General features: G+C 48.4%; 1 protein-coding gene across 3 annotated transcripts in view; it reads left to right on the forward strand.

Moving 5' to 3' along the window:
• Positions 1-13,896, forward strand: part of GLYR1 (glyoxylate reductase 1 homolog) — a 36,070-nt gene that overhangs the window by 411 nt on the left and 21,763 nt on the right. For 2 of the 3 annotated variants that reach the window (XM_066576712.1, XM_066576713.1), the window contains exons 2-6: positions 1,311-1,347; positions 1,505-1,584; positions 4,039-4,180; positions 8,640-8,825; positions 10,070-10,156. In XM_066576712.1, the coding sequence (XP_066432809.1) occupies positions 1,311-1,347; positions 1,505-1,584; positions 4,039-4,180; positions 8,640-8,825; positions 10,070-10,156 (532 nt within the window). The remainder of the gene's footprint in view (positions 1-1,310; positions 1,348-1,504; positions 1,585-4,038; positions 4,181-8,639; positions 8,826-10,069; positions 10,157-13,896) is intronic. The other variant, XM_066576714.1, reaches the window with a different exon arrangement.

The following is a 13,896-nucleotide window of genomic DNA, read 5'->3' on the forward strand; positions in this document are numbered from 1 at the left end:
CGTGTGGTGACAGAGGACCACGTACCGGTGGCCAGAGCTATAGTCTGGAGGCTCATTACTGACGATCCGGAAAACATTATAGGGGGGAATCTATTATTAGGATCGCGGCGGGGGATCTAGCCCCGGGAGGCCGGGAAGGATCGCGGCGGGGGATCTAGCCCCGGGAGGCCGGGAGGGATCGCGGCGGGGGATCTAGCCCCGGGAGGCCGGGAAGGATCGCGGCGGGGGATCTAGCCCCGGGAGGCCGGGAGTGGATCGCGGCGGGGGATCTAGCCCCGGGAGGCCGGGAGTGGATCGCGGCGGGGGATCTAGCCCCCGGGAGGCCGGGAGTGGATCGCGGCGGGGGATCTAGCCCCCGGGAGGCCGGGAGTGGATCGCGGCGGGGGATCTAGCCCCCGCGAGGCCGGGAGTGGATCGCGGCGGGGGATCTAGCCCCCCGCGAGGCCGGGAGTGGATCGCGGCGGGGGATCTAGCCCCCCGCGAGGCCGGGAGTGGATCGCGGCGGGGGATCTAGCCCCCCGCGAGGCCGGGAGTGGATCGCGGCGGGGGATCTAGCCCCCCGCGAGGCCGGGAGTGGATCGCGGCGGGGGATCTAGCCCCCCGCGAGGCCGGGAGTGGATCGCGGCGGGGGATCTAGCCCCCCGCGAGGCCGGGAGTGGATCGCGGCGGGGGATCTAGCCCCCCGCGAGGCCGGGAGTGGATCGCGGCGGGGGATCTAGCCCCCCGCGAGGCCGGGAGTGGATCGCGGCGGGGGATCTAGCCCCCCGCGAGGCCGGGAGTGGATCGCGGCGGGGGATCTAGCCCCCCGCGAGGCCGGGAGTGGATCGCGGCGGGGGATCTAGCCCCCCGCGAGGCCGGGAGTGGATCGCGGCGGGGGATCTAGCCCCCCGCGAGGCCGGGAGTGGATCGCGGCGGGGGATCTAGCCCCCCGCGAGGCCGGGAGTGGATCGCGGCGGGGGATCTAGCCCCCCGCGAGGCCGGGAGTGGATCGCGGCGGGGGATCTAGCCCCCCGCGAGGCCGGGAGTGGATCGCGGCGGGGGATCTAGCCCCCCGCGAGGCCGGGAGTGGATCGCGGCGGGGGATCTAGCCCCCCGCGAGGCCGGGAGTGGATCGCGGCGGGGGATCTAGCCCCCCGCGAGGCCGGGAGTGGATCGCGGCGGGGGATCTAGCCTACACTAGTGGGGTCGTAGTACCGGATGATGAGGGTTCGGGCACAGTTAGTGCGATATAACTTGTGTTCATGACTTGCCCCTCGTTCTGTTCATCTTAGATGTGACTCTCATTCTCACCTCTCTCGTCTTCTCTCTAGGGGTAAGCTGGGACGGTACCCTCCGTGGCCTGGGAAGGTGAGTATGAGGAGAAAGCGGTCAGCGACCTCTGCGAGATGCCCGCAGTGTGCGCCCTCCGCAGATCTTCTACACCCAGAGGTTGGGGAGGCGGGTGAATTCTGCCCGGTCGCGTATGAGATCTGCCATCCTCAGCTTCCTTTCTTCTTGTTCGCAGATCGTCAATTCGCCCAAAGATCTGAAGAAGCCGCGTGGCAAAAAATGCTTCTTCGTGAAATTCTTTGGAACTGAAGATCAGTAAGTACGAGCGCCGCATACGAGACTCCTCATCATTGTCTGCTTGCTGTCAGTGAAGGGAAACATTCTTGCTCACATCCAGCTGACCCGCCGTAACAAGGCGCACACGGATACTTTCCCCAGCGGAGTGTTTTGTTAAACTGGTATTAGGTTTGTATTGGGTTTTCACACTTCTGTGGTATTCAGAGCTGAAATCTCCCAGCATTCCCCATTCAGTGTCCACACACAGCCAGTGACTTGCGTTGTCGAAAGTGTTGTCTTTATGGTAGCGCTTTAACTACCTGCCATTTTTCAGGTTTTTGTTTTTTTTTCCATCCTCCCCTTTAAGAGCCATAACTTTCTTTTTTCCTGTCGGAGTCCCTGTGTTTTGCAGGATGAGTTGTATTTTTTTCATGGTACCATTTAAAGGGGTTTTCCAGGACTCAAAAAAAAAAAAAAGTTAAAAAGGCTTAAAATCAATAAAAATTGAGTATTCTGCCGCTCCCTGGCCAGTGCCGCTGCTCGCCGCCGAGCAGTTGCGTGTATAATCTATGGCAGATGCCCGCCCGCCGCTTCTCCCAGGTTCCATGTGTTATTCAATTTTTATTGATTTTAAGCACTTTTTAATTTTTGTTTTCTAAACTCCCAGAAACCCCTCTACAGTGCCCGGTCAGGTATTGGAAAACTTAAAAAAAAAAAGTTGAAATGGAAATAAAATTGGAATTGCTGAATTTTTCACGATTTTACGTCATATAGATCTTTTTATGCTGCAGTCAGGATTGACCGCTTGTGTGAGGATGTGTTCACAGCTGTGTGTGAAGGGGAAGTCACAGATCAACATGAAATGTCAGAAGAAGTCCTTCATCTAGTAAAATGCTTCATAAATCCCATTATAGTCAATGGGGTTCGTGTCAGTGCCATTCAGTTCTGTTAAAGAGATCAGTCTGGTCAGAGGATTTCCAGTTTTTTGCTCCCATACACTGTCCACCAGCAGAATAGTGAGTGCAGCTCTGGAGTATAATACAAGATGTAACTCAGGATCAGGACAGGATAAGTAATGTATGTACAGTGACTCCACCAGCAGAATAGTGAGTGCAGCTCTGGAGTATAATACAGGATGTAACTCAGGATCAGTACAGGATAAGTAATGTATGTACACAGTGACCCCACCAGTAGAATAGTGAGTGCAGCTCTGGAGTATAATACAGGATGTAACTCAGGATCAGTACAGGATAAGTAATGTATGTACACAGTGACTCCACCAGCAGAATAGTGAGTGCAGCTCTGCAGTATAATGCAGGATGTAACTCAGGATCAGTGCAGGATAAGTAATGTATGTACACAGTGACTCCACCAGCAGAATAGTGAGTGCAGCTCTGGGGTATAATACAGGATGTAACTCAGGATCAGTACAGGATAAGTAATGTATGTACACAGTAACTCCACCAGCAGAATAGTGAGTGCAGCTCTGCAGTATAATACAGGATGTAACTCAGGATCAGTACAGGATAAGTAATGTATGTACACAGTAACTCCACCAGCAGAATAGTGAGTGCAGCTCTGGAGTATAATACAGGATGTAACTCAGGATCAGTACAGGATAAGTAATGTATGTACACAGTGACTCCACCAGCAGAATAGTGAGTGCAGCTCTGCAGTATAATGCAGGATGTAACTCAGGATCAGTGCAGGATAAGTAATGTATGTACACAGTGACTCCACCAGCAGAATAGTGAGTGCAGCTCTGCAGTATAATACAGGATGGAACTCAGGATCAGTGCAGGATAAGTAATGTATGTACACAGTGACTACCAGCAGAATAGTGAGCGCAGCTCTGGAGTATAACACAGGATATAACTCAGTATCAGTACAGGATAAGTAATGTATGTAGTACTGTGTTTAAAGGTGGACAATAAGGGAGATGAAATAATACCTCCACAGTGCCACCTATTGGAAGGCAGCAATCCCTAAAGTCAATGTTATGTGGATATGCACATTGTACATTATCAGCATGAGACCGGGCTCGCACGGAATGTATTTGCATTGCGTATTATTTGCGCAATGTATGCGCATATAATACGCAGCAAAACGCCGCAATAAAAGTACATTGATTTTCCCACTTGCGTATATGTATTGTGTTTGTTACGCACGTAGGAAGGAACACAGCATGTTCTATTGTACCCCGTATGACGTGCGTACAGCCCTATTGCCATCTGTGGGTGCGTTTGAAATGCAGTGTATACACAATTACATTACGTAAGTGCTGCGTTTTTTATGCATGTTGCTAGGAGACATGAGAAGAAAAAGTAAAAAGCAGCAGCTGGTTCGGGCAGAGCGCGTACATGCGCAGGGATACGCGAGTTACAACGCAACAATACACAGTTCCATACGCCAGTAAAACACGGTGATTTTTGCGTAGCCTATTACCATACGGTCGTGTGAACCCGGCTTGACTTGTATTGTGTTTGCCTTCAGCGCCTGGATCAAGGTGGAGCAGCTGAAGCCTTACCATGCCCACAAGGAGGAGATGATCAAAGCCAACAAGGGCAAGCGCTTCCAGCAAGCAGTGGATGCAGTGGAGGAGTTCCTAAAGAAAGTGAAGGCAAAGCAAGAGCAGGTAGGTGATACATGATCTGGTTCCTCTGATCTGTTACCCGGGAGCCTAAACCCCTCACTGGTAGAATGCAGTATTCTGTACTGCGGAGGGTTATTGAATATCTTCTGGATCAGCAGTAGACGAAAATTGGGTTCCACAGGATGGACATTTCTCCTTCGTTATAGTAATCGTGCAATAAATTCCTTGAATCGGGCATTCGTGCAACCTAATAACTGCTGGATCATTATATATTCCGGATTATAGGACAGACATAGAAAGGATAGAGACAGTTTAAAAGTGAAGACGCAATCTGCTGCTGTCACAGAAGTCTTAAAGGGGTTGTCTCGTGAAATCAAGTGGGGTTCAGCACTTCTGTATGGCCATATTAATGCACTTTGTAATGTACATCGTGCATTAATTATGAGCCATACAGAAGTTATTCACTTACCTGCTCCGTTGCTAGCGTCCCCGTCGCCATGGATCCGTCTAAATTCGCTGTCTTCTGGCGTTTTTAGACGCGCTTGCGCAGTCCAGTCTTCTCCCTGGTGAATGGGGCCGCTCGTGCCGGAAAGCTGGTCCTCGTAGCTCCGCCCCGTCACGTGTGCCGATTCCAGCCAATCAGGAGGCTGGAATCGGCAATGGACCGCACAGAGCCCACGGTGCACCGTGGGTGAAGATCCCGGTGGCCATCTTGGTAAAGGAAGAAAGAAGTCGCCGCAGCGCGGGGATTCGGGTAAGTAATAAACTTTTTTTTTTTTTTTTGAACCCATCCCTTGGGTTTGTCTCGCGCCGAACGGGGGGCCTTTTGAATAAAAAAAAAAAACCCGTTTCGGCGTGAGACAACCCCTTTAAGCCCTGTTTCCACTGTTATGGGAATAAATCATATTCCAGAAGATTTCACCGGTTTGCTCCAGATTGGTTATAATGAGAAGCTTCATGCATGAATATATGTATTTGAACTCACGGATGCTCTCCGTCAGCCCCCATACCCTTCTGGTTTATTGAAAGGATGTACAATACAGTTATACTGAATATGACTCACCAATTACATGCATGCCCTCCCCCAACATCATAACAACTCATGATTGGCCTAGTATGTAATGGCGCTGATGATTAAATATGTTTGGGCTCCAGGTGCATGTCGCTATGTGTACACACGTAAGTCCTATATACCCAAGTAGCATAGACTTTATTAATATTCCAATCTGGACCAAAAGTATGCAGTCAGAGATAAGAAGTTCCTGCCCTTGCTAGCTAGCTCTCTGGGAACCTTACATGGGAGCTTCAACTTCTACTTATACATACCAGCCTATAATATTCAGTTAGTTAACCATTTAACTGCTAGCTATTTCCTATGAAGGTGGATGTATGAAAATACATATATATTTGTTTGTTTGTTTGCCTAGGCTGATACAAGAAACACATTTATATTATAATTATTAGTAGAACAGCATGCAACGATTATTGCTAAAAATTAGTTCAAACAATAGATTTTGAGCGATTTAATTGTTGCGCGTAAACGCTTCTATCTTTCACTCTTCGGCTGAACGATGACTTTTAGGTGAGCATAAAATCCTGCGGCAGCCAATGCGAAGACAATGCATCTGAGTGCAAAGTCCAGACCTTATGCTGGGATTTGCAAACAGCTGCTGGAGGCTCATTTACACGCAAATGAAGGTAATAAACTGTTAATGGACATTAGTGTCCATTAGCAGTTTATGCAAAATGATTGCTGGAACTTTCAATCGTTTGAAAGATTGTCTTTGCGTGTAAACGGGCCTTTAGTTGTCTCCGTGCATCGTGCCAGATAATCAGACTTTCTGGATTATCACATGTAGAATTAAATGCGATGCGTGCTGCAGTGTTTCAGATATTGTTCTGATGTGCACTTTGTGTGCTCTCTGAGGTTATTACTGTCGGGTCGTGAACATGATAGAACGGCCATCATGCCCCACCCTACTAAAGATGGGACAAGTTGGGAAGTCCCGTCATCTCATCAAAGGGTTTTTCTTTTTGAAGACATTTGGCCTGCATCCACAGGATAGGGGATAAATGTCTAAATGCTGGAACGCTGCAGTGATCCATAGTCCAGCTCTCCACCAATGCCTGTGTGACTGCAGCAGCGTGTGCGTGCTTGACAGCCACTCCATTCACTTCTATGGGACAGGCTGAGATTGATGTACTCACTAATCACCCTTCATCCCATAGAAGTGAATGGGAGCGGCAGTCAAGCACGGGCGCTGCAGCTCCATTTACTTGGGGATTTTGGAGGTCCTATTAGTCGAAAGCCTGTCTGAGGGCTTGCTTTTCTTGTGGGAGGAGATCTGATTTTCCACAGTACCATATAATGTATTGGCAAACTTTTTTAAAGTTTCTAAGGCCACTCTCACACCTGCGCTTTGTACTGCGATTACCACGGCGTTTTGACTTCAATGGGGCCTCACAGACCGGCGCTGTAGCGCTGCAATGTACAAGAGTGGCCTGCTCTACTTTGGCACATTTTTGCACTTTTTAACGCACCTCCTCACCCATCAGAATGATGCGGAGCGTTAAAAACCGCTGTTTAACATAGTAAGCTGCGTTAGAAAATGCAGATAAAAATCACGGTAAAACACCACAATACAAATCGCTGCGTTTCACAGCCGCCGTGTGTGAGCGTGGCCCAAGTGGGGTGAAATGCAATCCATTTGGGGGCGGAGGTTTGTTCTTACTACAGTCATGGTGGGGTAAAATGGCATGTTTTTATTCCGTTCTCTTGGTTAGTACGATTATGGCAATATTACATTTATATAGTTTTTTCATGTTGTACTAAGAACGGGTTATACCAAGGTTGAAACTTAGTACTTTTGCTCAGGACATGTGAAAAGTTTAATCGTGGGGTTCACTGCTGAGGCCCCCACCCCACCGACCCTCAGTTTGGGGGTCCTGTCTTCCCCTCTCCTCCATAGAGGAGATTGAATGGGGCGGTTGAGTATTCACCTTCAGTGGAACTGACCGAGGTAGGTGAATACTTGTACAGCACTCCCTAGCCCACTGTATACTCTGACGTCCAGCACCTCTCGTGCATATATGGCAGTAAGGGGTTAAAGGAATATTGTGACTTCAGTAAATGAAGGTTATTCATCATGTCATGAAAAATTACGCAATTTTGTAATATATGTTTTTATATATATATATATATATATATATATATATATTTATTATTGATTTCAAGATCTCTGCTTGCTGTCACTCAATAGGAACTTTTCTTTACATCTGGATAAAACTCCGTTCTGGTCATGTGATGGAAGCACACTTGCGCAGCTTGTTACATTAGACACTGCAGGTCTTCTGCTTACCCATCCCGGTCTTTATTTTCTTCACTGCGGATGTGTACAGAAGCGCCGGCCGGCACGCCGCTGCACATGCGATGTTTAGTTTTTCTTACTTTTAACTCTTGCTTTTCCGTGGAATCCGCAGCCCGTCTGCAATTGAAATGTGGACGGGCCGCGGATCGGACGGCATCTGTTGACTTCAATGGAAGCCGTCCGTGCGGGATCCGCACTGAAATGGAGCATGCTGCGATTTGTTTTCCGGTCCAAGGGGTCTGCAAATCAAATCCGCATGCTTTAATTCATTTGCGGACGCCCATGTTTCCCTATGGGAGGCTTGATTTGCGGATATTCAAACCCGCCCGTAGACATTGGGCCCTACTGTAGTGTAACGGGTCCTGCACTCGTGCGTCCCGCACATGACTAGGACAGTTATTATCCGCTAGAAGTAAACAAAGGCTCTTATTGCATGACAGCAAGCAGAGATCTTATAAATTGAAAAACGGAAAGTATATTAGAAAACTGTATAAGGTTACATCACACGACGGATAATGTTATTTGCTGAGTCTGGAGAGCTCCTGTACAGCCGTACGTTTGGTTGGATCACCTTACAGAGCTATTTATTGATTATATATAAGATTTTTAACCCCTTACCTCCTCCGTATAGGGAACTGGATGACGCTAGCTCAGGAGCTGAGCCTGCTCCGTACGCAGCTGGTTTAATCCCTTAGATGCTGTGGTCAATAGAAAACTACACCTAAGCAGTTAGAGGGAAGGGCCTCCTGTCACCCCACAGCAGATGCCCCCTGTGATCGCAGAATGCTGATGGGCTGCTATGGCAGTTGGAGCCTACTGAAGGCTCTGGCGGGCAGCTGTCTTAGTACTCCTATTAGGATGGCATCACATTTAGGGTTTTTTAATGTATTTTCTTAAGCCCAAGCTCGAAGTTAGGAGGAATATAAAGGAAGGTTTTCTACTTCCTTGTCCAGCTGGGAAGTTAAAACAGTCTACTTTTCGATTTTGGCTCAAACTGACACACAAACCTAAGCGTGCGACCCCACTAACATCAGAAATAGTGAGTTCAGTCTCTTCTGATTTTCGTCCCAACGTCTGTCACATAATTTCTCTGACGCGTGGAAGATGAGATCACTTGTGTTATGTCTCCACAGAACGCAGGCGATGATAAAGGCAAACAAGTTGGGAAGAAAGGAGAAGGCAAGAAAGCAGAAGGGAAAACTAAGAAGCCAGCAGGAGAACGGAAGAGAAAGGCCACAGGTCCCGGCTCCAATTCCCCAACAAAGAAACCCCGTGACCAGAGCCCCCGTAAACGCGGAAGACCACCAAAAGAAGACAAGGTGCGTAGTAAATACACAGGGCGAGACCTAGAGGACTTCTTGGGGAGCTTCAGTACTCTTCTGTAGGAATGTGTCCTTCAGGACATTGTACCCCCTGTATACTTTATGTAGGGACTGAGGGGCCGGGGCATGGTAGCAGGTTCACCCTGTTTTGTGCTCCACCCCCTCAGTTCCTGAACCAGGCATAGTACAGTGTGTACAGTAAAAAGTTCTGCAACTTTGTAATATGCTTTAGTTTCAATCTCTTAGGGTGGTTCCACAGCTGCGGTGGGGATTCCGATTTCTTGCTCCATTTAGGGAGCTGGAAAGGGGAATCCCTGTGGCCGAACGGCTCTGTCTTCGGACAGAAGCAAACCATGTCAAATGGACCCCACTGACTATAATGGGGCCCATTTTGCCTTTCACTCAGCTGTCCGACTTAGTAAGACGAAAGAGCACAGCATATAACGCTGTTTCTTCTGGTATTTTGTGCAGTTTCCCACGCAGATGAGAAACCACCCTTACCGTTTTCAAGATTTCTGCTTGCTGTCAATGAATGGGGGCAATCTTGTTGCATTCTAAATGTTTACAGACCTCTCATACTCCTCACAGCTGAGAGTTTGTTGTACTGGTATCCAGTCTAGACAGTTCTCTGTGATGCAAACATCCTCGACAGCAGACTAAGACATTGCAACAAGCTGACAGAGTAAGGGCCCGCCTTGGCAGGACGAACTGTCGGGTAAACGATGTCAGACAGCTAGCGCATCCCAGTGTTGCTCACTCTTGTGCTGATACACAGGAGCGAGTATCGCTTGCATTGCTCACAGCGCGGCCAGGAAGGAGGTGGGGGGCCGGGAAGCATTCTTCCCCCGCCTGCCTCCACTCACTGTAAGTAGCAGTCCTTCAGTTTCTGCATGCATTTACATGGGACAACTAAATTATCATTCAAACTCCCGTGGGAGCGCAGGGTTTTAAAGAACTCCTAATGATAATTGTTCCATCTAAAAGGGCCTTTAGAGAGAGATTTGTGCTGCTGATGCGTTTGCCTCACAGAGGATTGTATAGACTGCATGTAATTGCAACAAACCCTCAGCTGTGAGACGTTTTGGGTCAGGATCAGAAATGATTTATTGTCCCTCGCCGTCCTCTCTATAGGAGTAATAGTGCACGAATCTCTCTATCAACGCTGACTGGAGTGTCCTCTTGTGGGATTGGCAGATGGCAGCTTTGGCTTCTCTCTAACGTTCTTGATCCTGGGTTTTTAGGGCACCACATCCCCCCAGCCGAGCTCGCTGAAGAAGCTGGCAATGAAGACTGTGTCTCGGTTCAGCTGGCCCCCACCCACGAGCGAGGTAAGAATAGATCCGCAGCGCGTCAGCTCCTGTAATTACCAACATGGCATCGTGGCAGCCAGACGAGTGTTCCCCCCCCCCCCCCCCCCCCCCCCCACCCCTGCACCAACGGGTTGGCACTGGAGTGGATTGCATAAGTAAGTTACCATGGTAACCATTTGTTACTTTGGACAAGTTGCGCCTGGAAGTAGTTTTTTATATACTTATACGTTTTCCTGGATACAGTGAATGGATTCCCAGTTTTATGTAACTAAAGCCGAATCCCTGCATACTAAAAGTTCTGCAACTTTCTAACATATATTTTATGTTCCAATTACTCATGATTTTCAAATTCTCTGCTTGCTGAAAGTGAGTGGAAACATTCTTGGTTATATCCAGAGGCTGAAGGATCATCCTGACGCTGAGGGTTTGTTACAGCCGTATGCAGTGTGGACAGTTCTTTGGACTCTGATACATTGTAACAAACTGTAGGGCAGTAGACAGACCTGTGCTGATGATACGTTTACATCACAGGGGATTGTCTAGTCTGAACACAGCTGTTAGGCTGGGTTCACATTGGGCAAAATTTCCGTGCGGACCCTCCGCACGGTAATTCTGAATGCATTTTTAAAACGGAGACTAAGCAGCAAAGTGGACGACATTTGCAAAAATCTCGTTCAAAAGCTGCAGTCAGTCTGCTGCGGACAAGCCGCACGGAAACCAGCATGCAATGCATTTCAAATCTGCAACGTGTTAATTTTGGCGCAGTTTCCGCAGCGGAATACAGGCTAAAAAAAAGCCGCTTCAAAACCCGTGCGGGTTTTAAAGCAGCCTTTCCGCTGCTGAAATCTTGCAGAATTTTCATGCGGTCCCGTTTTGGACATTCCGCGATATGTCCGTCCCATGTGAATCCAGCCTTACAATCCATTAGCTGTGAGAAGTGGTAGGTCAGGACAGCTTTTCATCTTCTGGGTTGTGTAAACAAGGATGTTCCCATTCACTGACTGCAAGCAGAGATTGCGAGGAACTGAAACATAAAGGATATTAGACAAATGTAGAACCTTTAGAGGGGTATTCCAGTTATATGACAGGATATGTGATAACTGATTGGTGGGAATTGGACTGCTGGGTCCCCGACTGATCATCAGAACGAGGGTCCCCATGTGAATGGCGCAGTGGTCGAGCTTAAACTGTCCGTCTCATAGAGATGAATGGAGCGGCAGCGCACATGCTTGACCTTTGCTTTGTTCATTCAGGGTGGACATGGCACCGCTATTCTGGCGAATGGTGGGGGTTGCAGTGGTCGGACACCCACGATCTATCAGTAATCAACTATCCTGTCATATAACTATATAGCCTTTAATTATAATCCAGACCCCTGATCTGTGATTCACTTAGGCGGAGGCTGTAATCCTGCTCCGCTGTAGGGTCAGGATTATTTAAGCAGTTGCCTAATATATTTGTAAAGAACTTCCTGAGCAAGACAGCAATGAGTCCCTTGTAAATTCTCCCTCCACGAGGGGGCGCCATTGTCATTTTTGAATGGCTGCCTCAGTGACTGGACAGTGTAGCTCTAGGGCATAGAACACACTGGGGACTTCCTTAGGCCGGGCTCACATGTCCGGATGCAGAATCCGCTTGCAGAGGCCTGTAGTGGATTCTAGCTGTGAGCCTGGCGTATGACCGCATAATGCCATCGTTTAGTGATGACACGGGGGCCCGCAGCCCGTACGCAATATAATTGTGTATGGGCTACGGGTATACCTGCGACGATAAAGCACATTGGGGTCTGTCGCGGATTCCGCTGTAAAATAGAACATGCTGCGTTCTATTTTCCATAAGCGGATTGTACAATTCCAACCCGCTAATGAGTGGAATGCAATGCATTTGATTGAACAGCGTCTTACCGCGGATCATACGATCGCGAAATCCGCAGTTCAAATCGGATCGTGTGCGACCGGCCTTAAAGAGCAGATTTTGTGTGGAATGTGTGCCGCATCAAGGAAGTATTAAAGGGACCTTTTACACAGAACGATTATCATTCCAGAAATCGTTGGATCGTGCGAATCTGAGCGATAATCATTCACTGTAAACGCGGCCAAGAATTGAATGACTAACGTTAATTTTTTCGCTTATCGTTCATTGTTCGTTTTAGGCAGACCATTGTTTAGTCATTTGCACATCTTTGTGTAAAAAGTGATCAATTAGTCTTTCGCATTCCCTGGCTCAGTGCCCTGAAAGGCCAACAGTTGAGTGAACGAGCGAATGGCAAAAAATGGAAACCATTATCTGTGTGCGTAAACGGACTGCGTTCTAATGCCGATGACTCATCGTTCATTCGTTCCAACGATTCATCGTTCTGTGCAACAGGACCCTAAAGCTGGGCTTACGCAGGCGGATTTGATTTGCGTAGTCTGCGATTGGCCTATGCGGCCATTGAAAGGCATGAACTTTCGTAGCTTCGCTCAGACGTACGGATTTCGCGCGGATGGCCCCCATTGAAGTCAATGGATGCAAGCGTTCCGTCGCTCATACGCAATTAACATTGCGTAAGACTAGCCGAAAATGCTTGCAACGTCAATAGAAAAGCCAGAATGACATCTAGAGGGGAGAGAGAGCGAGCTTACTTCTGCGCGGACGATACGCTTAGCGTACATCGACACAAAAAAGCCTAATTACTTTCCACGAATCATTGCAGGTCTTCCGCTGCAGAAATCCACCCCGTTCGTGTAAGCCGGGCCTAAAGGGTGTATGTCCAGCTAAGTAACTTGTCCGCTATCCACGAGATAGGACGTAACTTTCTGGCTGGTGGAGGTCCAACTACTGAAATATCTGCCCCGGAATATGTCTAAATGTTTACAGCAGCGACTGCGCACACGCACCGCCCGCTTCTTTCACTTCCGTAGATGGCTAAGTGCTTGAAATCGGATATCTGCGGCAGTTCCTACTGAAGTGAATGAAATGCGGCTGCCGCTGTTAAAATTTAGGGATGCACAAGGGAAGAAGTCTCTAAATCAGTGGGGGTCCCAGTCGTTGAACCCCCACCGATTAGTGAGTTATTCCCTACCCAGTGGATGGGGGATAGCTCAGTGATGCGAATACACTTGAATACATTCTAATGAAATCTGTTCCATAGTGTAAACAGTGCAGATTTTTTCCGCGTGCGGATGTGGAATTGGTGGGAGGTGGAGTGACGTCACTTCTTGGTGTGAATTCGGGTTTTTAGTATGCGGATTATGTTCCTTTTGAATTGAAGCCAATTGCCTGCAATCCGCAGGTTTTCTACTGTTTTCCAATGAAATCTGTGTCGAGTTTTCTGCAGCAGATTTCATCATCTGAACTTACCCTAAGCCAGGAGTACAATACTGGCTTTATTAAAGGGCCACTTACTGGGGGCTGTGGTCAGGTGATGTCCCAGCTGATCACCAACCATTACCATTTAGGATTTCTTAGTGGATACTTATACCTGTCTGCCTGAACTCATTCAGACCCGAAATTGGGCAAAAGGATAAATATGTATACTTGCTGCCCTCGGATTCTCTTCACCTTCAGGCGCCCCTGTGACAGTAGTTTGTGCTGAGATGCATTAGACTAGACTTAGTCTTCCGTAAATGCTTCTGCTATGGCAGGTCTGTGGGATCCAGACAGCCAGTGTTCCCCGTCTAGATTCGTACTGCGACCCGCCGCTTGAGTACTCCTGTCCTAAGGCAATGTCAAGGAAGCTACTAATGGCCTCTCACCTTTCAGGTAATGGTAATGCT

The sequence above is a fragment of the Eleutherodactylus coqui genome, chromosome 8 (assembly GCF_035609145.1).
Source record: "Eleutherodactylus coqui strain aEleCoq1 chromosome 8, aEleCoq1.hap1, whole genome shotgun sequence".
NCBI lineage: Eukaryota > Metazoa > Chordata > Amphibia > Anura > Eleutherodactylidae > Eleutherodactylus > Eleutherodactylus coqui.